This window comes from Cnephaeus nilssonii (genome assembly GCF_951640355.1).
Source record: "Cnephaeus nilssonii genome assembly, chromosome: 14".
In the NCBI taxonomy this organism is placed as follows: Eukaryota; Metazoa; Chordata; class Mammalia; order Chiroptera; family Vespertilionidae; genus Cnephaeus; species Cnephaeus nilssonii.
Genome location: NC_137085.1, coordinates 56,988,554 through 57,011,066, shown reverse-complemented (window position 1 = coordinate 57,011,066; position 22,513 = coordinate 56,988,554). Strand labels below are relative to the sequence as shown.

General features: G+C 38.8%; 1 protein-coding gene across 3 annotated transcripts in view; it reads left to right on the top strand.

The window, feature by feature from the left end:
- TTC39B (tetratricopeptide repeat domain 39B) overlaps positions 1 to 22,018 on the top strand; it is a 124,699-nt gene extending 102,681 nt beyond the window's left edge. For all 3 annotated transcript variants that reach the window (XM_079790493.1, XM_079790491.1, XM_079790492.1), the window contains 3 exons: positions 7,440 to 7,557; positions 9,996 to 10,112; positions 14,276 to 22,018. In XM_079790493.1, the coding sequence (XP_079646619.1) occupies positions 7,440 to 7,557; positions 9,996 to 10,112; positions 14,276 to 14,366 (326 nt within the window). In that variant the 3' untranslated portion in view covers positions 14,367 to 22,018. The remainder of the gene's footprint in view (positions 1 to 7,439; positions 7,558 to 9,995; positions 10,113 to 14,275) is intronic.
- The last annotated feature ends 495 nt before the right edge of the window (positions 22,019 to 22,513 follow it).

Genomic DNA, 22,513 nt, shown 5'->3' with positions numbered 1-22,513 from the left:
TTTTCCCCTCGAATATGATGTTGGCTGTGGGTTTGTCATATATGGCCTTTATTACATTGAGGTACATTCCCTCTATTTCCACTTTTCTGAGAGTTATTATCATAAATGAGTGTTGATTTTATCAAATGATTTTTCGGCATCTATTGATATGATCATGTGTTTTTTATCTTTCATTTTGTTTATGTGGTATATCATGTTTATTGGTTTTCAGATAGTGTACCAACTTTGTATCCGACCATAAATCCCACTGGATCATGGTGAACTGCGGGGTCCGGTTTGCTAACATTTTGTTTAGGACTTTTGCATCTATGCTCATCAAGGATATTGGCCTATCATTTTCTTTCTTTGTAGTGTCTTTATCTGGTTTTGGAATTTGGGTAATCCTGGCCTTGTAATATGAGTTTGGGAGTCTTCTCTTGTCTTGAATTTTTTGGAATAGTTTGAGAAAGATAGGTGTTAGTTTTTCTTTGAATGTTTGGTAAAATTCACCTGTGAAGCCATCTGGCCCAGGACTTTTGTTCATTGGGAGGTTTTTGGTTTGTTTGTTTGTTTTATATTGCTTCATTTTGACTAGTTTTAATCTGTGCAGATTCTCTGATTTTTCCTGATTCTGTTTTGGAAGATTGTAGGTTTCTAGGAATTTATCTGTTTCATCCAGAGTGTCCAATTTGTTGGCATATAGTTCTTCATAATATTTTTAAAAATAATTCTTTGTATTTCTTTGGTGTTAATTGTTATTTTCCCTCTTTTATTTCTAATTTTATTTATTTGGGTCCTCTCTCTTTTTTTTTTTCTTTCTTGATTTAAGTGTTTGTCAATCTTATTTGTCTTTTTAAAAAACCACTTCTTGGTTTCATTGATCTTTTGTATCTTTCTTTTTAGACAATTTTATTTATTTCTGCTCTGATCTTTATTATTTTCTTCTATTCACTTTGGTCTTTGTTTGTTGTTCTTGTTCTAGTTCCTTTAAGTGTAGTTAGGTTGTTTATTTGAGATTTTTCTTGTTTCTTTAGTTGGTTCTATAATGCTATGAATTTCTCTCCTAGGACTGCTTTCATTGTGTTCTATAGATTTTGGGTTGTTGTGTTCTTATTTTCATTTGTTTCAAGGTACTTTTATTTTTATTTTTTCCTTGATCTGATTGTTAATCCATTCATTGTTTAGTACCATGTTATTTAACCTCCATGTCTTTGTGTGTTTTTCAGTTTTTTTCTTGTGATTGATTTCTAGTTTCATACCATATGGTCAGTGAAGATTCTTGGTATGATTTTAATCTTCTTAAATTTATTAAGACTTTTTTTGTGTCCTAACATGTAGTCTATCCTAGAAAATGTTCTAAGTGCACTTGAAAAGAATGTATATTCTGCTGCTTTGGGTGAAATACGCTGAAAATGTCAATTAAATCCATCTGATCTAGTGTGTCATTTAAGGCCACCATTTCCTTGTTGATTTTCTATCTGGAAGATCTATCCACTGATGTCAATGGTAGTGTTTTAATTTTCTTTGAATAGACACCTTGAGTGGAATTGCCATATCATACAGTAGTTCTCTTTTTGCCATAAACTTTTAAATTATTGCTACATAACCCTTATAATAATTTTAAAAGCTTCATAGCTCATTATGGAGCTAATGCATTATAATTTAACCAGTCTGCAGTATTTTTGAGCACTTAGGTTGTTTCCATATTTAAAGTAATTTTAGCTTTAGATTCCCACTAATCAGGAGAAGGAATATGTAAGAATGAATGCTGAATCATTAACTTATCTATTAACAAGGTCAAAGTTTCAGGCTGGATAGTTAAAGAATCCAATAGAAGAAAGAGCAGTGCTGTTCTGAGGCCACAGACTCCCCCCTCGCCCACTCCCTCCTTAGACATTTTGGAAATACAAATAGATGCTCACAAGGAGACTAGCGAATGGAATATCCTACTCCACTATTGAAAAGTCACACCCAAAGCTCATCTGTTGATGGAGGGTGAGGAAAGTAGTTTCCCTTCATTTGTGGTTTTGATCTCTGCCATTTGTTACTCATGACATGAATTATTCCTTTGTCCAATACATCCATCTCACTTCATCTTATGTAGATGTCACAAGAAGAAGGGTAAGGACAGTACAGTAAGATATTTTGAGAGAGAGAGAGAGAGAGAGAGAGAGAGAGAGAGAGAGAGAGACTACATTTGCATAACTTTTATTACAGTATGTTGTAATAATAGTTCTATTTTATTATTAGTTATTGTTGTTGATCTCTTACTGTGCCTAATTTATAAATTAAATTATATCATGGGCATGTATGTATAGGAAAACAAATAGGATATCTAGGGTTTGGTACTATCTGCAATTTCAGGCATCACTGGGGGTCTTGGACTATACCCCCACAGATAAGGGGGGGACTACTATAATGTCACCTTTCCATATTAAAGACAGCATTTTTATAAAAGAACCATGGCGCTCTTTTCTTTTTATTTTCCTTCCCCTTTTTTAGAAAAGTTATAGCAGTTAACCCCCATAATGATCTGGATCTTAGTTAAAGAAGCTAAAATATTGAGGTATTCATCTTCACAAACTGATAATTCCCTCTGATTTCTGGGCAGCAGGGAAACCAGCGGCTAAGAAGTCTCACAAAACTGGGATGAGAAAGAGGAGTCAAAACTTTTTACTATTTAACAGACAACCAAAGGAGCGTATGTATAAGTACAGACTATAGACTTGCTGTATGGACATTTCAGACTTTTTTTGTGAAGTTCTATCACTAACATATTTTCAATGTAGTTTTTATTGCATAAAGTTGTGATAAGCTTTCTTACTAATTTTTAATAATTATATCTATTTTTAATTTTTTGTAGTAAAATTTACTGTTATCCATTTCTTTTCTTTTTTTTTCCATTTAGAGGTGTTTACATTCACATTGTTGTGCAACCAATCTCCAGAACTTTTTCATACCCATTAAATAATAACTCCCATTTTCTCCTACCCTACCTCCTAGCAACCACTATTTTACTTTTTGTTACTATAAATTTGATTGCCCTAGAGGCTTCATATAAGTGGCTTATTCCACTTCACATAATGTCCTCAAGGTATATCCATGTTGTACTGTGCCAGAATTTCCTCCTTTTTTAAGGCTGAATAATATACCATTATATGTATATGACACATTTCTTTAATCGATTTATCATCTATCGATGCATATTTGGGCTGCTTCCACCTTTTGGGTATTGTGAGTAATACTTCTATGAACATCGGTAGACATATATTTTTCGAGACCCTGCTTTAAATTCTTTTAGTTGTATACCCAGAAGTGGAATTACTGGGTCATACACTAGTTCAATTTTTAATTTTTTTGAGAAACTGCTACACAGTTGGTTTTTTTTTTGTTGGTTTTTTTTACTGTAAACTTTACCTTCAGTATTATTTTGTATTGGTTTCAGGGTTAACTGCTATACAGTTTTCTATAGTAGCTGTGTATCATTTTACATTCCCACTAAAAGTGTACAAGTGTGCCAATATCTCTACATCCTTGCCAACATTTGTTATTTTCTGTTTTGTTTTTGTTTTGGTAGTAGTCATCTTAATGGGTGGGAGGTGAACTTTACTATTTTTCATGTAAAATAATTTCAAAAAGGAAAAATATTTTGTTCTGAGTGGAAAATCAACATAAAGTTACATCATTTTGAATTTAAATGGAATGAAACTCTATGAAATTTCACCTTAAAAATGAGATTTCAGCCCTTGCTGGTGGCTGAGTTGGTTGGCGTGTTGACCAGTACACCAGAAAGGTTGCGGGTTTGATCCCCGGTCAGGGCATGCAGATACTGGAGGCACCCTATGTTTCTCTCTCACATTAATGTTTTTTTCTCCCTCTCTTCCTTCCTTCTCTAAAATATATCCCCGGGTGAGGATTTAAAAAATTAGATTTTCCATTGATTTTTTTTTTTTTTATAGAGAGTGTGGAAGGGAAGAAGGAGAAGAGAGAGAGGGGGGTGTGTGACAGAAACATGAGAGAGACACATTGAGTAGTTGCCTCCCACTTGTGCCCGACTGGGCTGGGGATTGAACCTGCGACCCTTTGGCCTGAGGGCTGACACTCTAACCACTGAGAAAAACTGGCTAGGGCCCATTTGGACTTTTGAACAAATTTATTAGTATTCATTTGTGTTCAACTAATTTGGCCATCTTTGAGTAATTTGCTCATTTGAACACTCTTAGATTTCCTTGCTAGATATAGAATTATAATAGGCAGAGAAAGCATTTGTTTCTGCTGTTAAGGAAATTGTTTATAACTAAATCCCACATAACCACAAACTAAATGGAAAAGTGAAGAACTTGTATGCCTATATTCATAACCCATGAACACAGACAATAGGGTGGTGAAAGCTTGGGGTGGAGGCGGGGGCGGGCTAGAAGAGGTCAGTGTGGGGGTGGAAATGGGAATATATGTAATACTTTCAACAATAAAGATTAAAAAATAAACAAGTAAAAAAGTGGATATGTGAAAATTGGGAAGTAAAGGAAAATCTCTTTTTATTAAATGAAAACATTTTTAGCTTATTCTTTCACTCAGAAAAGTAGGCCAGCTTGCTTCTGTTTTTCTACCAAGAAAAGGTTGTGGGTTTAGTAGAGTAAATTCTGATGTTTGAATGTCCATCCTTTTCATGTAGACTAATGTGTACCAGCAGAGAGGGTCTTTTGTCTAAAGAAGTCCTGGAGGACTATGAGGTTCTCTCTGTGGGCAGGCTCTTCACCCCCACCCCTAAGTTTATTTTGTCCTTTCTTTGGTTGGGAGAAAAAAATTAAAGGCGTAATATATGTATCAGACTGTGCATGTAAAATGCAATAGAGGTTTAAAAAACCAGGACAATATCTCCATCCATTCCTTCCTCTTTTATTGACATAATGAAGTGATAGGCTTCAGAAATATTCATGCAGGGCCCAGGGAAGCTTAGACAGACACACTGTACTTAGTCAAGCTCTGTCTTTGTATGGCTTCCCCTGGGTAGAAAAATTGGTTCCTTTCCTGAAGATCCCCTTTGCCAGATGTTACACATGAAATTTATGGTGATGATCTCTTCCAGGTCCATTGGTTATACAGGAAGATTACCTGACACACACCCGGCACTCCCCTGCTCCCCGAACTACTGTTATGACCTTTGAATAATTAGGTTTCTGTCCTCCCGAGTAAGAGGAAAAATCCAAAATTGGAAAATGGAGTGAAGTTGTAAACCTGAGGTTAGACTTCATCTCCACCCCTCCACTTCCATTATTAGGAATTAATGTGCTTTTGCTTCTACCTTTGGTGTCTTTAAAGTAAAGGATGGCAGAGGGTGCAGTTGATGTACGCCGACAGTGCCATAGTTCTGAGAGGCTGGTTACAGCTATCCAGGGAGCAACACTGTTTAAAGAGAGAAAAATATTCCGTGTGATATGCTTGGAGTCACTGTTTGATATGAATTACATTAGCGTTTCGTTTGAAATCTAACTAAATTCAACATGGAGCCAGAAGTTAATATACTCGCTCTTTGTTTGACTATTTGTTGTGGTTAATTTGAAATCACATAGCAAACATAATCAGAGTGACATAAAAGGGAAAGTATCATTTACAACTTTTCACTTTCTAAATCTACTTTCAATATTTTTCTTTGGTGCGTTTCAACTAGCTTCTAAGATGTTCAATGTAGATATTTTTGTAGCCTCAGCCTCAAACTTCTTTTTCCTCTGCCTACCCTCTGTTTATTAAGTGCAGATCTTTTGTGATGAGAATGTGCTTTGGCGGCATCATCCTTTTCTTAGAATGTAAAATGGAAACTGTTTAAATGTTCATCCGTGAACTCACCCATGACCTGGAGAATCGTGATAGACATTCACATCTTAAGGGAAAATAATCATCTGACAGATGTTGCTCTGTGGTCTGAAGAAATAATGGTTTTGCTTCCTAAGGTTTTTGGAGGAATGTTGGTATTTTTGTAACTATTTTCCATATTCCTAACTCACGATCTAAATAAAAGCTAAGTGTGGCTCTACTGATACTTAAGCTTTGCATGGTGTTAAGGCTGTTACCCTCAGCAAAACCGTTGTTTACCGGGCGCCAGAATTTTCTGATAACACACACTATCAGAAAATCCTACAGAGAGCTCAATAAAATGCACAAAAGCAATGCTAAAAACTAGCATCTAGCATGGGACCTAAGGATTTGGTTATAAGCCTGGAAAGATACTGTTTCTTGAATGCGTATTTCAGTGAGCATCTATGATTGGAAGCATACATAGATTTCCCCCTCTTTGGTAGAAAAATGGTTCTTAAGTCATAGGAAAGGTAATGCGGTATTGCTATCTGTGATTTTTCTTGGCGAATGACCCATCAGAGCTTGGGAGTGAAAGGTGAATATCAGCTGTTTTCAGCACCTGGAAGTAAAGGGACCCCTTTTAGTTGGTTAAACAGCATCGTGAACCTCCCATAGATGGGCAGCTTACGAAGTAAAACATCAGCATGTGTGAATGGTGGTTTCTGAGCTTTTTTCTGAAAGCTGGAGGATTTCAATAGGAGGAACTCCCAGGGCCTCATTAATTTGGTTTGCAGGCCCCAGTCCATCCCCCTGTGTCCCCAACCCCACCCCCCACCCCCCGCCCCAGTGTTGTATGTGAAATGTGTAAATTATCAGTCTGTCTTTGAATGACTTCTTAGTTGCATCTTACTTGCAAAAACCCCCAAATTCAAAAGTGGTGGCTGTGAAATAGCTATCTTTGTCATAGATCTCGCACATAATATTGTGGGGGGCAAAGCCTCCTTCCCCAAAGGGAAAAAGTGGCAAAAGGAAAACCATTCCATTAGCCTCAAGCAGTTAGAGATGTGTGAGGGTCTGAGGTACCTTGCATGTACTTCAGAACCATTTAATCTAATTTTATCATCTAATTCCCTCCCCCCTCAAAAGAACATAGCCTGGGAGAATTGATAAGTTATAAACAATTCAGGATTTGCTCTCTGCAATGTTAATGGGTAGAAGGCCATCTGCTTCACCATATGGAAGTACTGTCCTCATCCATAGGAAGCTAACACAGTTAGAAGCCACAACCACAGGAGGACGCACCTTCTTGCTCCTCAGGGCTTTACCTTTCACAGAATTCATACAGCCCTGCCTTACTTAGAGTTCAGAGGCTCTACTCTTATGCTAAGGGCACATCACTCAGAATAGGAGCCCCTGGAAAAAGGTTGAAGTGGACGAAGTGAACCCCTTAATAACAGGGTGTACTAGACTAATGTAGTAAATTCAATATCCACTTAGTTTAAACTTCATTGTGTTTTATTTAGTGAGGCGTAGCACGTGCGAAACATTTTATTTTTAAATGACCCCTTTGCAACCTAATAGCTAGTATCCGTTCTTTCCTCTGATTTGGGATTTTGAACAAGTATTTTTGGTTTTGTGCATGATGTTTGTGTGTTTGCTTTAAGACTGCAGCGACTACCTGGTGGACGACGAGTGCCTGCTGAAGCTGCTGAAGGGGTGCTGCCTGAAGAACTTACAGCGGCCCCTGCAGGCGGAACTGTGCTTCAATCATGTCATCCAAAGGTAAACAAAGGAGGAAACCCGCCCGCGGGCAAACTGTGGCTCCTGCGAGTTCCTGTTGGAAAGTGATTTCTCTTGCTGCTACCCTTTTACTTGGTGTGACCAGAAACAGAACCCGGTAGTGTTGTCTTTGTTCTTTGAGAACCGAATGATCATCTAAGTGGAACACGGCTTTGTGCATTGCCTCTTGGAGTTTAAAGGTGACACACAAAACTAAATGAATGGCCAAGCCTGCAGGTGTCCAGCTAAACTCGGGCAGCAATGTACAGAACCTCTGACACTTCTTTGATTCCTGCATTTTTTAAAGTATATTTTATTGATTTTTTACAGAGAGGAAGGGAGAGGGATAGAGAGTTAGAAACATCGATGAGAGAGAAACATTGATGAGAGAGAAACATCGATCAGTTGCCTCCTGCACGCCTTCCACTGGGGATGTGCCCACAACCAGGTACATGCCCTTGACTGGAATCAAACCTGGGACCTTTCAGTCCACAGGCCGATGCTCTATCCACTGAGCCAAACCGGTTAGGGCTGCATTTGTTTTTCTATTTATTTATTCCACAGATATTTGAGCACCCACTATGTGCCAGAGACTGTGCTGGATCATAGAGATTCAGAGTTGAGAAAGGAGACTTGCCATCCTTGTGATAATAATCACAGGGAAGAGAGATATGGAGAAACACTAACTGCTTCTCTTTTGGCAAAAGGCATTTCTCCTGTATACACATGAGTATTTTTTTTTTTTCTTCCTAATAGCATTGATGAGGGGTCAGGTTCTGATGCCTGGCTTTCTTCTCTATACTGTATCTGGAATCATAAATGCAAACATCTGCAAAGAGCCAGATAAGAAACCTTAGTGAGTGGTGGTAGCAATAAGGATTGGTGGGCCCTGGAGATTCAAGAGATTGTGTGTTCTCTCCAAAGAATGCAGCCACTTCTTAGCTCTAATTGATTATTGCTCTGTATAGTGTAGACTCTGTAGCAGTAACTCCTACAATTTTTTCATGAAAGGCCTGGAATCTGGATTTGATGTAAACTCTCCTGATTTTTAAATATTGGCTCATAGATCACAGCCACAGAGTGCCAGCTGACATCCTCGGTACCATACGGTGCGCTTTTCCACCCATGGTCACTCTTCCCCTTCCTGCTGAGAATGTGGGGAGGCTGGTGAACTTAGAAGGAGAGGAAAGAGCCCATGTCTAGTTCACAAATAAGAAATATACTTATAATTTTTGTGAACATGTTAAGTATTAAGTATCCATTGAGTTCTGTTTTATTGGTGTTTTCATAACCATCAAAAGGATTATTAAAGAGATGACCCATTTGTGCCATTTGTTATGTTTTAACAATAGTGAATTGTGTGCTTCTGTGTTCTATAATTTTGGATTTTGGGTTTTTCTTCATTGGCATTTTATCTTGCGACTCCAATGAGGCTAGGATTCAGGAAGAGTCTCTCTAACGTCACTTTGCTTTTCTTTCTGCCAGTTCCCCGAAGACTTTGCCAGCCCAGAACCACATCCATGTTAATTTCATGGCGTCGAGGTTCTTGGGTCTTTTGGGCAATGTAAATCTGAATTGCAAACTCATGTGAGGGCAGGCCTATTGGTTGTTATTTTCCTTGGGAATGTGCTTTTGCTTCCCACCTAGAACAAAGGCCCGGGAGCCAACTGCCCTCTGCACCAGAGATTTTTTTTCTACTCTTCCCTTTCTCTGATGGAGCAGCCTTTCAAGGGCCCCAGCTTGTACTGAGGTCTCAGTCCTGCTCCCTGTCCCGTGGGCCAAGGCCTCCTCTCCTCCATGGACATTGAAGCACTGAGCTCTGATTGTTCAGAACTGGAGTGGACCCAAACTGCTTGGTCACCCCCACACGGAGAGTTCTGGTTTTGTGTTGTTTTCAGTTCGAGAATTTTCTTTATGTTCGTGGGGGCTGAGCTCTGCATTTGAAAGTGTGTTACTCATATATTTTTAGTGCTTGCAGATGTTTTGTCATCAGAGAATTCTTATAATATTGCTGAAAACAGAAGTTATTGACTTTTTTTTTAAGCATACTAAGACTTAACAAGTTGAAGTGACCCTTCATAAAAAATAATACAGCATTCTTATTTTTAAATATTTATGTTCAGGAGTATGATCTTGTCCTTTCCAGGGTTAGGCTTTGAAGATTGTAGCCCATATGTGTTCATATCCCTAAGGGGAAGTAAATAATCCAATTCAGACTAAGGAATAAAATAAGAGATTAATAGAGTAAAAGCATACTATTTATTGCTGTAGCTTATTAGATTCTTTGAGTACATTTTGTATAATGACAGCTTTTCTCTGAAAATCTTGCTGCTAAACACCAGTTTTATGGGAAATGGGGAATGCTGAAGTATGTATGTTGAAAAAGAATGACACCTTTCTTGTTCTGTTGAGACTTAATTGCTTCCCACTCATTCTTCTAGTGAAAAGCTGCTGAAGTATGACCACTACCTGGTGCCGTTTACTCTGTTTGAGTTGGCGTTCTTGTACAAAAGCCAAGGGGAGATTGACAAGGCCTTCAAGACCCTGGAAACGGCAAGGTGAGTGGCGATGGCAGCTTCTCTGGGGTTGCTGTGGAGTTGGGAATGTCAGTGCCATTATAGCAGCAGGGATAGTCCATACACACTTAAAAGTTAAAACATGAATGAAAGGTGGTTATACTGCTTCCTTTGCTAACTTATGCTTCGCTTATGCTCATGGCTTTTGCTGCAATTGTGCTGTTTTCAACCTTCTGAGTGCCTGGCCCTGTGACTGTTTACAGAGGTTGTGGTTGTGGGCTTCTGTCTGATAGATACCTAGTCCAATCTATTCTGTATCAGAGGTCGGCAAACTGCTCCTGTAAAGGGCCAGATAGAAAGTATTTTTGGCTTTACAGTGTAAGGTCTCCACTGCAGCTACTCAATTGTATCGAAAGCAGCCACAGAAGATGGTATAGAAATAAATGGGTGAGTCCAGATTTAGCCATAATCTTGATAATAATTTGCTGACCTTTGGTATATTCAACCATATTTCTCATTTCCTTGAAGAAGCTCTTTGAATCTCCCCCTGGCTTTCTCTGTTTTCTGGCTACTCTGGCCATTTCAAAGCACCTATTATCATTCCTACTACATAATGGCTCACAGACTTGAGATCATGGTCTGTTTGTCCTGAACACTTGTTGCCATGGGTAAAGGATGCCATTGGTAGCTCCAGGCCATAAATAGCTTAGTGGTTCGTTGGTTTGGTCATTTACTCAAATTCAGCAAGTACTCACTGAGGACCTCTTATGTGCCCAGCATAGTAAAGGCTCTAGACAGACAACTGTACACAAACTGACAATGTTCCTGCTCTATGAGTAGGAGGGAGATATTAAATAAGCAAGTAAAACAATAGCAGTGGTATGTGTTTTGCTGAGACTCCCATTCTGATACAGAGTACCGGGCTGTGGCTCTAGGTTGGGTTGATTCTGGAAGGTCTTCTTGAGGAGGAGATGTTGTAGTTGTTATTTGCCTAAGTAGAGGTTGTCCTGAGGTCAGTCAGCAGAAGACTGCGTGGGGCACATTCCTGTATGGAGCCACAGCTAAGTAACCTCTAGGCTAGGGTAGGTGGAGCCACTAGGTCAATAATGATGATTTTTACTGAGATGGGGAATCCTTAGAGGGTTTGGGGAGAGAAAAAAAATACTTCTGTTTGGACCATGATGGTTTGAGGAGCCTGTTAGGTATCCACATGGAGATGGCGAGTTGGCAGTCAACTGGAGAAGCATGGAGTTCAGTGGAAAGGTAAATGCCACATGTGGAGATCTCAAAGTCACCAGCACAGACCAGAGGTATTTGAAGCCATGATACTTAATGAGGTCATTTTGGGAAGCTTAGCGAGAGAGAGAGAGAGAGAGAGAGAGAGAGAGAGAGAGAGAGAGAGAGAGAGAAAGAAAGAGAGAGGAAGTTCAGCACACAGCCTTGGGGTATGGTATCATTTTACTAAGAATAAACAGAGAAATGGCCACCGAGTCAGGATGACATCCAGGAAAGCCAAGTGAACAAAGTGTTTCAAAAAGAAGACCGTGGTCTGTTGTACAGATAGCTGCTGAGAGGTCCACTGAAGTGAGACTAGAGAAGTGAACTTGACCGCATGAAGATCATTGGTGACTGTGACAAGTGAGGTGAGAAAGTAGAACCAGCTACTTTGGGCAACTCTTTCAGAATGTTTTTCTGAAAACACAGTAATGGGGCGGAAGCTTCAGGGGCATGGTGGAGCCAAGAAAGCCGCCTTCTTCCTCCTCTCCCCTTCTTCCTTTTTTCTTCCTCTTCCTCCTTCCTTCTTCCCCCTCTTCCTCCTCATTTTTCTCCTTGTTAATGAGAGATATGAGAACAAATAACTTTTAAAAAATTAATTTGTTGAGGGTGATAATGATGTATTTCAACTGACATGTATGTGTCATGAAATGTAGTTCATGGAAAATTAGGGACTATAAATACTATCATTCCAATTATTCATTATTTGTACATATTTAATGTTACCTAAGCAGTACACAATAAGGCAAATTTGTAATGATGAAAATGAAAGACTAATAATTCACTATTGGAAAACAAGACCAGCAGTGATCCAAAGTCACCACTAACTCAAGCCAGTGCTGATGATGCCAACATAAACAGTCTTCCCAGTAATTCCAGAACAATTGTCTGTAGTTTCCCTTATGTAGTAGGAGCCTTGCAAAGTTGCCAAAATTTGTGACCAGACATTTAGGAAAATACTTAATTATATCCCTTGGTAAACTCTAGTAAGATGTTGATTTAGCTTATGAATAATGACCCTTATTATGAATAATAACCCTTTTCAGGGTTACCAGTAAGTAGTACTTAGATCTGTATACAATGAAGGGCTGTGGAAAGACATAAATGCCACTGCAAAGAAAGAAGTTACAGCTCACCCATGGGCCAAAGCAATGGGTGAAAGCAGGAGCCCAAAGTCGAAGCCATTCCATTTTGATCACTCTTAACAATTCTAGCAAAGAGTAGTCATGAATGATCTCAGTAAAGTTTTTACATCATCTGTGGATTTTAATGGCCTGGCCCCTTCTGACATTGCTATATAGTAACTAGAGACCCGGTGCACGAAATTCGTGCACGGGAGTGGAGGGGTGTCCCTCAGCCCAGCCTGCACCCTCTCCAATCTGGGACTCCTTGAGGGATGTCCGACTGCCAGTGGGATCGGGCCTAAATGGGCAGTCGGACATCCCTCTCACAATCCAGGACTGCTGGCTCCCAACGGCTCGCCTGCCTGCCTTCCTGATTGCCCCTAACCGCTTCTGCCTGCCAGCCTGATCACCCCCTAACCACTCCCCTGCCAGCCTGATTGATGCCTAACTGCTCCCCTGCCAGCCTGTTTGCCCCTAACTGCCGTCCCCTGCAGGCCTGGTCACCCCTAACTGCCCTCCCCTGCAGGCCTAGTCACCCCTAACTGCCCTCCCCTGCAGGCCCGGTCACCCCCAACTTCCCTCCTCTGCCAGCCTGGTCACCCCTAACTGCCCTCCCCTGCAGGCTTGATCGCCCCCAACTGCCCTCCCTTGCAGGCCTGGTCCCTCCCAACTTCCCTCCCCTGCTGGCCATCTTGTGGTCGCCATCTTGTGTCCACATGGGGGCAGCCATCTTGTGTGTTGGAGTGATGGTCAATTTGCATATTACTCTTTTATTAGATAGGATAGAGGCCTGGTGCATGGGTGGGGGCCAGCTGGTTTCCCCTGAAGGGTGTCCCGGATCAGGGTGGGGGTTCCCTTGGGGCGTGGGGTGGCCTGGGCGAGGGGCCTGTGGTGGTTTGCAGGCTGGCCATGACCCCCGGCAACCCAAGCGGAGACCCTGGTATCTGGGATTTCTTTATCTTCTACAATTGAAACTTTGTAGCCTGGAGCGGAGCCAAGCCTCCTGCTCACTCTGTGGCTGCAGCCATTTCTGTTGGAATTTATTTATCTTCTATAATTGAAACTTTGTAGCCTTGAGTGGAGGCCTGGGACTGCCAGAGTGTATGGAAAGCTTGGCTTCCTCCATCGCTGGGGAAACCCAAGCCTCCCTCCTGCTCGCTCCATGGCCGCAGCCATCTTGGTTGGGGTTAATTTGCATACTCGCTCCTGATTGGCTGGTGGGCGTGACTGGTGGGTGTAGCGGAGTGATGTTTAATTTGCATATTACTCTTTTATTAGATAGCATTATTGGCCAAACTGTTGCTACATGTATTTGCCTGTAAGAATTGGAGTAAATGATTTTGGTATCACGGGGTAATCCTGCTGTCTTTGCTGCGGTTGTTGTTTCATGGGAGTCTCAAGATAATTATTTGGAGGAAGTTGTGATCCATCAAGTTCACCTTGTTTGTATGAGGCTGCCTTAGCATTTCCAGTTCAGAAAAGGAAGTCCCCTGTTTAAGAATAGTTCACGAAATTGTTAAACCCTCCTCATAATCTTCTTGCGGTGTTTGTGAATGGCTTGGTAGTGAAGTAGAACCTTGGTATTCAAAGTCTGACTTTTAGGTCCTCACCTAGAAGTTTCTAGAAATAAAGAATATTGCCACCCCCCTCTCTTCACAGGTCACCATCTACATTTTAACAGTATTGACTGGTATGCATAGTCAAGTTTGAAAGTAAATAAGGAGTGAATATGAGAGGAGGGGAGGATGGTGGTGGTGTTCTGGTATAGAACTTTTGACATTTCGATTTTGTTGTTATCGTCTTTAGAAACAACTACAAAGATTACTCCATGGAGTCTAGACTGCACTTCAGAATTCAGGCAGCTCTTCAACTCTGGAGAAAGCCTTCCTCACAATGATCAGAGCCTGGAGGATGGATGGATTGCCCCTCGGTTACACCCACATCTGCTACAGATTAGCACTTGTATTAAAGTGGAAAAGTGATCTTGTGAATGAGAGAAAAAAATAATTTTATTGTCAATATTTTCTATCGTGTGTGGTTTACTGTTCTACGTGAATGTCCCCCACCCCACTCTCCCCACTCCCCGCTATGGAATAATGTTCAGTACTATCTAGAAAATTCTTATATTTTGCCTCTTCAAGCAGAATTTCATATTAGGTTTAAATTGGAGAGTGGGGAAGTCACTTAAAGGACTCACAGGTACAATAAAGCCTAATCAGATTATTTATTTTTTTAATATGAAAATTAATATTGTTTAAGTAGCAAATGGCTTACAAGTTGAGCCATTTTTAGATTTGTTGGTCAGTTAAACTTCAGAGTTATTTTGTTGCCTAGAATTTAAATTTCAGAGGGGAAATAAAATCACTTACATTCAAAATAGCTTAATAACCTCCTGAAGAATCCTGAAAAAGACAGGCAGTGGTGTGAACAGGGATGGAATCATGTAGTTAGTGGGTTGAAAAGACCTGTATCTAGCAAAGATGGTGAAATATTGTTATTGTTTTTTTTATTCATCATGTAAATTAAATGTGGTGACATTTTTGAGAGACTATCCTGTTTTTGAATGTACTTATGTCTATTATAATAACAAAAATTTAAAAAATGTGTATCTAAAGGGAAGAAAAAGTTATATTTTAGACAATATCCTTAGCAATGATAGCCTGAAATATATATATATACATTGATTATTTTTCTTATATGAAGCAAAGTTCCTGCTGCTTTAAATGATATGTAAAATATTAATAATTTTTACATTCATGATGTTGGTGAGTAAGATCTAATTTTCAAATCTCTCTAGCACTGTGACGGTTCCTTGTAAATATCTGGACTGTGTTTAGTCCTTTCATTTTGGAAATGCAATGGGGACATTGAGTGGAAGAGAGTCCGACTCCATGTGGTCCTGGCTCTGCTACTGGTTAGCAGTTACCAGAGTGACCTTGATGGAGCCCCCGCTCTCTGTAAAATGGGAAAAGAACAGATGATTATCAAGGTCTCCTTCAGTTTTAGAACTGTCAGTATTTTAGGTATTTATTTTCAGCAAACAATGTTAAAATGTTTAATCCGAATCACTCCCACTTAGAGTATGTTTTTATTTTGCAGCCATCACTGTCTCTACCTTCCAAACCCTCAAATATGTATGTTTTGTGAGTAAGGACTAGTTTGTATTCAGAGCGAGGAAAACAATTTGGGAGTCCATGAGTCAGCGTTTTGTCCTGTTTCTGCCTCTATTTTGAAGACTAACTTGTCATGGAGGCCTATGCAGTTTAACAGAAACAGCCTCAGATTGGGAGCCAGGGGCTCATCTCTATTCGCTAATAGTTCCTCACCCTGCAGCAAGCCATGCACCTCTTCTGGGACTCAGTTTCCCTAATGAGGATAGCCTCACAGAGCTTGGTGCTTGTGAGGGCTCGTTCAGATAATGCAGAGTCCTATGCATGGCTTTGTGTGAACTGTGCAAGGCCATATGAACATGAGTTGTAACGATTATGGTTTTTATGCACCAATTATAGTATCAGTACAGAGCTATTGGCTGAGTCTGTGTTCCCTGATGTAAAAGGAGGAAAGCATGGAAATTCTATCACCTTTCAATGTATTCATGTATTTGACACTGACAGTGGCCCAGATTATACATTTATTTCTTGCTACTTATTCCCTGTGACATGAGCCTGTCCCCAGCAGGTGTTTGCCTTGTTTTCTTTAAGGTATTTGTCCAATACTGAGAATGTATTTCCAACGGAAGACGTTAGTACAGTTCGAGTCAGATGATATGGTGGAAGATCTGAATATGTGCTATTAATATGCATTATGTAACTTACTGCAGGTCCAGACAAAAGAGGAAATAAAATAAACTGTCATTAAACTAGTAGTGGAAAACATGTTTAGTAATTATTTTTTATATAACTGGGGAAAATGTTTATAATTTCTTAGAAGAGCTTTGGTAGCATTATTTTTTTTTAAGTATAAACATCCACATTGTTTTTGTGAGAAGCTGTAAATTAGTGAAAGTCAGTAATAAAAATTCTCTTTTTGGTATAAAATGAAAACAATTTAAGCCAATAGTAGTTATTTTTATTTTATTTGAACTCTGCATTATGAACAAATATAAAAGTAATTCATATCTATTTAAAATTTCACTGTTATTTTTTAAATTTTATTTTTATTGTTACTTCCTATTGTTTTTATGGTTAATCTATCCAATGGATTTTTAAGTGCTGTAAAATCACTAATGGTACAAATATTAAACTGTTTCCTGCCACGTTTAAGATATTATGACACCAGTGTCTTGTGCCATCAGCTCATATTGCATTTTTGGAGTTAGTTTGTGACTCAGGGTGTTCTCTATAGAATGAGTACTGAAGTGACAATGTTTTATCTAATGTTTTGAGGGGCATATGTGGTAGAGTTGGGCTGCCAATGTGTCTGACAGTTTGTGCAATTTGTGTAGTTCTTAGTATAATTGCCTTTTTTTTTTTTTTTTTTTTTTTTTAAAAAGGGAGAACCAGAGTTCTGATTGGTGCTGTATAATTTTGAGACTCAAGTAAAGGTTCTGCTTTGTAGGATGGTGACAATGTAGGCATGACGTCCGCTTGACAACTAACAGGAGATTAACCGCATAAGCTCTTTTATGGACATTTTAATGTTTCTGTGCTTCTCCTGGATACAAAAGGCCCAAGTTACATAGGACAAGAGAGTCCATTGATTTTCTATCTCTTTGGCAAGTGGGTCCAAACTGTAGCAAGGTGAATTCCAGATCGATTAGCGCCCAAGATTTTAAGTCATTGAAACAATCCAACAGCATAACCATCTCTTTGGCAAAGTTGTAGTCTAGCAGAGCTCTGTGATTAACATTCCAACCTGGCCTGGAAGCTAATGGTTTAACTTTGAGGTTAAAATACTCCATCAGTCTTTGATTAGGGCTTCAAATCCATGGGATGTGTGTAAAGATGAAAGTTGTCTCCTTTCAAAGAAAAGTGTTTTCTCTTTTGAAGCTACGTTTAAAGGTAGTTACATTTTGATATGCACTAATAGCCTGGTTCCAATTCTCACCCATTTCTTTAAAGTGAGTCTGTTGATGTTTTCAAACAGATGCTTTCCTGCTTTTGCACATTAGACATAACAATTTTAAAAAGGTCTTTGTGACCAACTGGTAAAACTGGAATTACTCAATTCTTCATTGACTTTAAAAAGTATTTTTGTTTCTTCCTGTACTCTACGTATTTATAAATCAAAAATTCAAATACATTTAGTGAAAATAAACTAACAAAGACTCCAGTGATCATTTTGATGCCAAAGATTTTGGGATTCATCAGGCCTGGAATGGATCTTGGAAAATTGTCTTGTCCTTCCTGATCTCTAAAGAGTATTGTTTCTCCTTCAGTACTGCTCTGTCCAGTATGGTAGCCACTGGCCACATGTGGCAGTTGAGCACTTGAAACATGGCTGGTGACACATGTTGGAAGGATGCTGAGTGTGGGGAGCACTCACACATGCTGCAGTTCTATTTAGGGGTCTCCTAATACTGGGCTGCTGGAGTTCTGTCTTTTTACTATGATCATCCAGTCACCATATTGTCAATTGTGGTTCAAATATATATTGGTGGGATTTACCTTTTCTGCTGTAGTACCCATAAACTTTCATTTCATCCTGTTCTGCAGATGATCAAGGTCGTTGGCACATTTGAACCTGATTCCTTCCCCACCCCCAGAGCTCCTTACATACTAAACTAAGAGAATAGATTTTTTTAAGATTACTATTTTAATCTGATTTTTCCTGCCTTTTCAGATGCAACATCATAAACTGTTAGAGTTGTATAGGAAGTGACTCTCAACTTTGGGATTTAGTAGACTTTATGATTACAATAATATTTTATAAGTTTAACATTATTCTGAAAATTTTCAATTCCTGAACCTTTCATTCCATTATATTATCAATGTTTCAACATTAACTCAGCTAGGCCAATATTACTATTTAAAGATTTTAAGGTACTAGCTATCCACTTACAGAATAATTTTTAGGTACTAGTTATCCACTTACAGGATAATTTGGCAGGTAGTTTATTTAAAGTTATATATTTTATGCCTTTGCTGCCTATTATTATTTCTAATATGTATGATACCTAAATAAAATGCATACATATAATTGACATATCTTAATCTCATTAGACATTTCTTGATCAAATGCACAGATAGATAAATAGAAACACCAAAGAAATATTAGACAAGCTTTACACTCTTCTATGAGGAATGTGGGATTTCCTCCAGGTTTTTTCCCCTTCCCAGACCAATTAGTTACATTTTTTTTTTCTTTATTGTCAAGTACTTATTGTGAAAGCCTATTCCTGCTTCTCATTGTTGCTAGTTTTATCCTTTGTACACCTCCTGTTAGCTCGAGTTACTTCAGAATGTTGAACTTGAAATGTAATAAAAAGGACACATCAGCAGTTATCAGGAGGGAGACTGTCTTCTGTGTTGAGCAGTTGCTGTCTGACCTGGATGGTGCTGAAGGCCACACCAGTCTGTTCATGTCGGAACTGCAGGAAGAAATGGTGTAAGGACTGTTTAAGTGGACGGAGAAGACTGAGCAGGTACATGGCCTGATCCACCCAAAGGGAGATGTCAATCTAGCGTCAGAGGAAGTCCAGCCCCATTCTGTCCAGTTCACAAATGTGTAGCAATCCTGTAACTCGACATTGCATGGCAAAGTCAAAGCCGCCACCCCACTGTAGTTCACTAACGAAGAAGTCACACAGACACCTATAGATTGGATAGTTACTAGGAAAACTCAAGAGACTTGAATGCCAAACTTGATTAAATAAGACTTGTTGCGTATTAATATGCCTTGTATGTTAACCCAGTAGTTCTTAGAAACACATAATTTAAAAGATGAATTTAAGGGGTGCTGGCACATGCAGGTGGGAACTTTTGTTTCATTGCTACTTGATATTTTCTAGCATATTGGTTTTAATTACTGGGAGTCTGTTTGGTACCATGCAGGGGGAAAAAGTTTGTCTCGTGTAACAGAACTGATAGCCAGAGAAGTTGGATACAATAAACGTGTTCAAGGACATTGCTTATCATTTCAGTTCTAAAGGAATTATGTTAATTTGAAAGGCTGGAAGGTCTTTTTCAATTAGAACGGATGCCTCTCCCTGCTTTGGAAATCATGCAGACATTTTTAAAAATTGAATTTATTGGGATGACATTGGTTGATAAAATTATATAGCTTTGAGGTATACAATTCTATAATACATCATCTGTATATTGAATTGTGTTCACCACCCCAAGTCAAGTCTCCTTCCATCACCATTTATTCCCCCTTTACCCTCTTCTACCTCCTCCCACCCCCCTTTTCCTCACCATATTGTTGTCTGTGTCTATGAGGTTTTTTTCATAATACATCACGTTTTTCACCCAGTCCCCAACCCTTCTTCCCCTCTGACTGCTGTCAGTCTGTTCTCTGTATCTATGAGTCTGTTTCTATTTTGTTTGTTAGTTTATTTTGTTTATTAGATGCCACATAAAAGTGAAATCATATGGTACTTGTCTTTCTCTGACTGGCGTATTTCACGTAGCATAATATTCTCCAGGTCCATTCATACTGTCACAAAAGGTGAGATTTTGTTCCTTTTTATGGCCGAGTAGTATTCCATTGTCTAAATGTACCACAGCTTTTTTATCCACTCATCTACCGATAAGTACTTGGGCTGCTTCCAAATCTTGGCTATTGTAAATAATGCTACAGTGAACATAGGGATGCATATATTCTTTCTAATCTGTGTTTTGGGTTTCTTCAGATAGATTCCCAGATGTGGAATTGCTAGGTTATAAGGCAGTTCCATTTTTTAATTTTTTGAGGTAACTCCATACTGCTTTCCACAGTGGCTGCACCAATCTGCATTCCCACCAACAGTGCACAAGGGTTCCCTTTTCTCCACATCCTTCCCACCACTTGTTTGTTGTTTTATTGATGATTGCCATTCTGACAGGTGTGAGGTAATATCTCATTATGGTTTGAATTTGCATCTCTCTGATGATCAGTAATGTTTAGCATCTTTTCATGTGTCTATTGGCCAGCTGTATGTCCTCTTTGGAGAAGTGTCTATTCAGGTCCTTTGCCCATTTTATAATTCGATTGTTCTCTTGGTTTTTATGTTTTTTATAAGTTTTGGGTGTATCATTAGTAAATATCTTATCCCATTCAATGGTTGTCTTTTCATTTTGTTGATGGTTTCTTTTGCTGTGCAACAGACATTTTTAAAATATATATATATTATGCCGACACTGCCTTCGCTCTGGCTGGAGCCGCCTTTCCGCCTTCCCACACTGCCTGGAGGCCCAGAGTGGCTGGTGCTGTGCAGAACACCTGTGTCGTTGCCATGGCAACGATGCAAGTGTCCTGCCCCGCCCCTGGCCGCTCGGCGCCTGTGTATGCAAATTAACCTGCCATCTTTGTTGGGTTAATTAGCATACTCACTTCTGATTGGCTGGTGGGCATTATGAAGGTACAGTCAATTTGCATCTTACTCTTTTATTAGTGTAGATTATTTGTTCCCTTTGCTAACTGTTGACATCCAAACACCTAAATGAATACCAGCTGACTTATTTATGTACTAGTGTTTTAAAATATTTATTTGCAAATGTTCATAAGATCTCTTGAATTTTTTTATGTAAGTTGCTAAATCATAGGTAAAAGCAAAATATATATTTAATACGTGAGAAGTATTATTTTATTACTGAAATTTACTTCCAAAGCAAATTTATTTTGTAGGTACTTCACTTGGGAAATTTTACTTTGCCTTAAAACATAGGAACAAAATAAACCTGTCATGTGATCTAAAAATAAAAACATAAAACACTTATGCTAACCTTGTTGTGTAGGGGGGATTCTGAAATTCTTTGATAATATTTATTTTTCATTTTTATTTGAATTAAACCATAATAGTTAGAGGCCATAGTGTTTTGTGAATCAGTGTATGGTTTTCTGTTGAATCATCAAAGCTACCTGTATGTGCTTCATAATTCAATGTTTTCTTAGTAAAAATTGTCAGCATTTTATCTCACTCTTTCTAATTACATTTGAACTTAGTTTCTCTCTTTCCCAGTCCCGGCCATCACAGCTTTGCAGAGCAAGACACTTTCAGAAATGGAAGATGTGTGAGTTCGATGTAAGACGAATGTGTTAGTAGCATCCATCTGCTGATCAAGTAGGCAGTGGATCTGGTACCAGATAGTGAAAGAGTGTAGCTATTAAAGCATTTTGTCGATATAAGTCAAGAAGGAAGGAGAAAACTGTGAAGTACTGATATTTTTACTATAAAACTGTGTTCCCAAATGAGAATTCGCTTGCTGGTTTTCTGTTAGTGTTGTCATCTATGATTTGTAGGCTAATGCTGATATGAGATATAAATTTTCATCATGAAGATAACAGTCCCTGGAGCCTATTTTTAACATTTTTTGAAAACAGATGTCATCTTAGAAATTGTATTGAGTGCAAATAAATCATCCCAACTTGAAAGTCGATGTTTTATTTTCATTCCTTAGTATTACAGAATACCCTGCATAGTAGATGTATGTTTAAGTTGCCAGATAGTCTCAGAATTCTATATTTACTTATTGCTACAACTGGTTTACCTACAACATACAATTGAATTGTTACTTAAATACATTACACTTGGTGGAATAACAGTCTTACTCTTACATGTGAAAGATATACATACATATATTTTGCTGATTTTTAATCTCAGTGCAATGTATACCTGAATTTTTGTTTCTTGTTTCTTTTTTCTAAAAAAAAGACTTTTTTATTTTTTTAAACAAAGTTTTACAGGCAAACCTTTGAAGGCCATTCTTTATGCCGTGTTCTTGGCTGAGCATTGGGCACAGAGAGATAAATGGGATGGTACAGTTTCTTGTGGGAGGAGTGCCTTCTTAATCATTTTTAAAGACTCTGTTTAATAGTTCTGAGGTTTAGATTAGCTGCTGATAGATTTGGTTTAAGGAGGCATCTTCAGCATTCATTGCCCCACCATGGTCTGCATTTGAGACT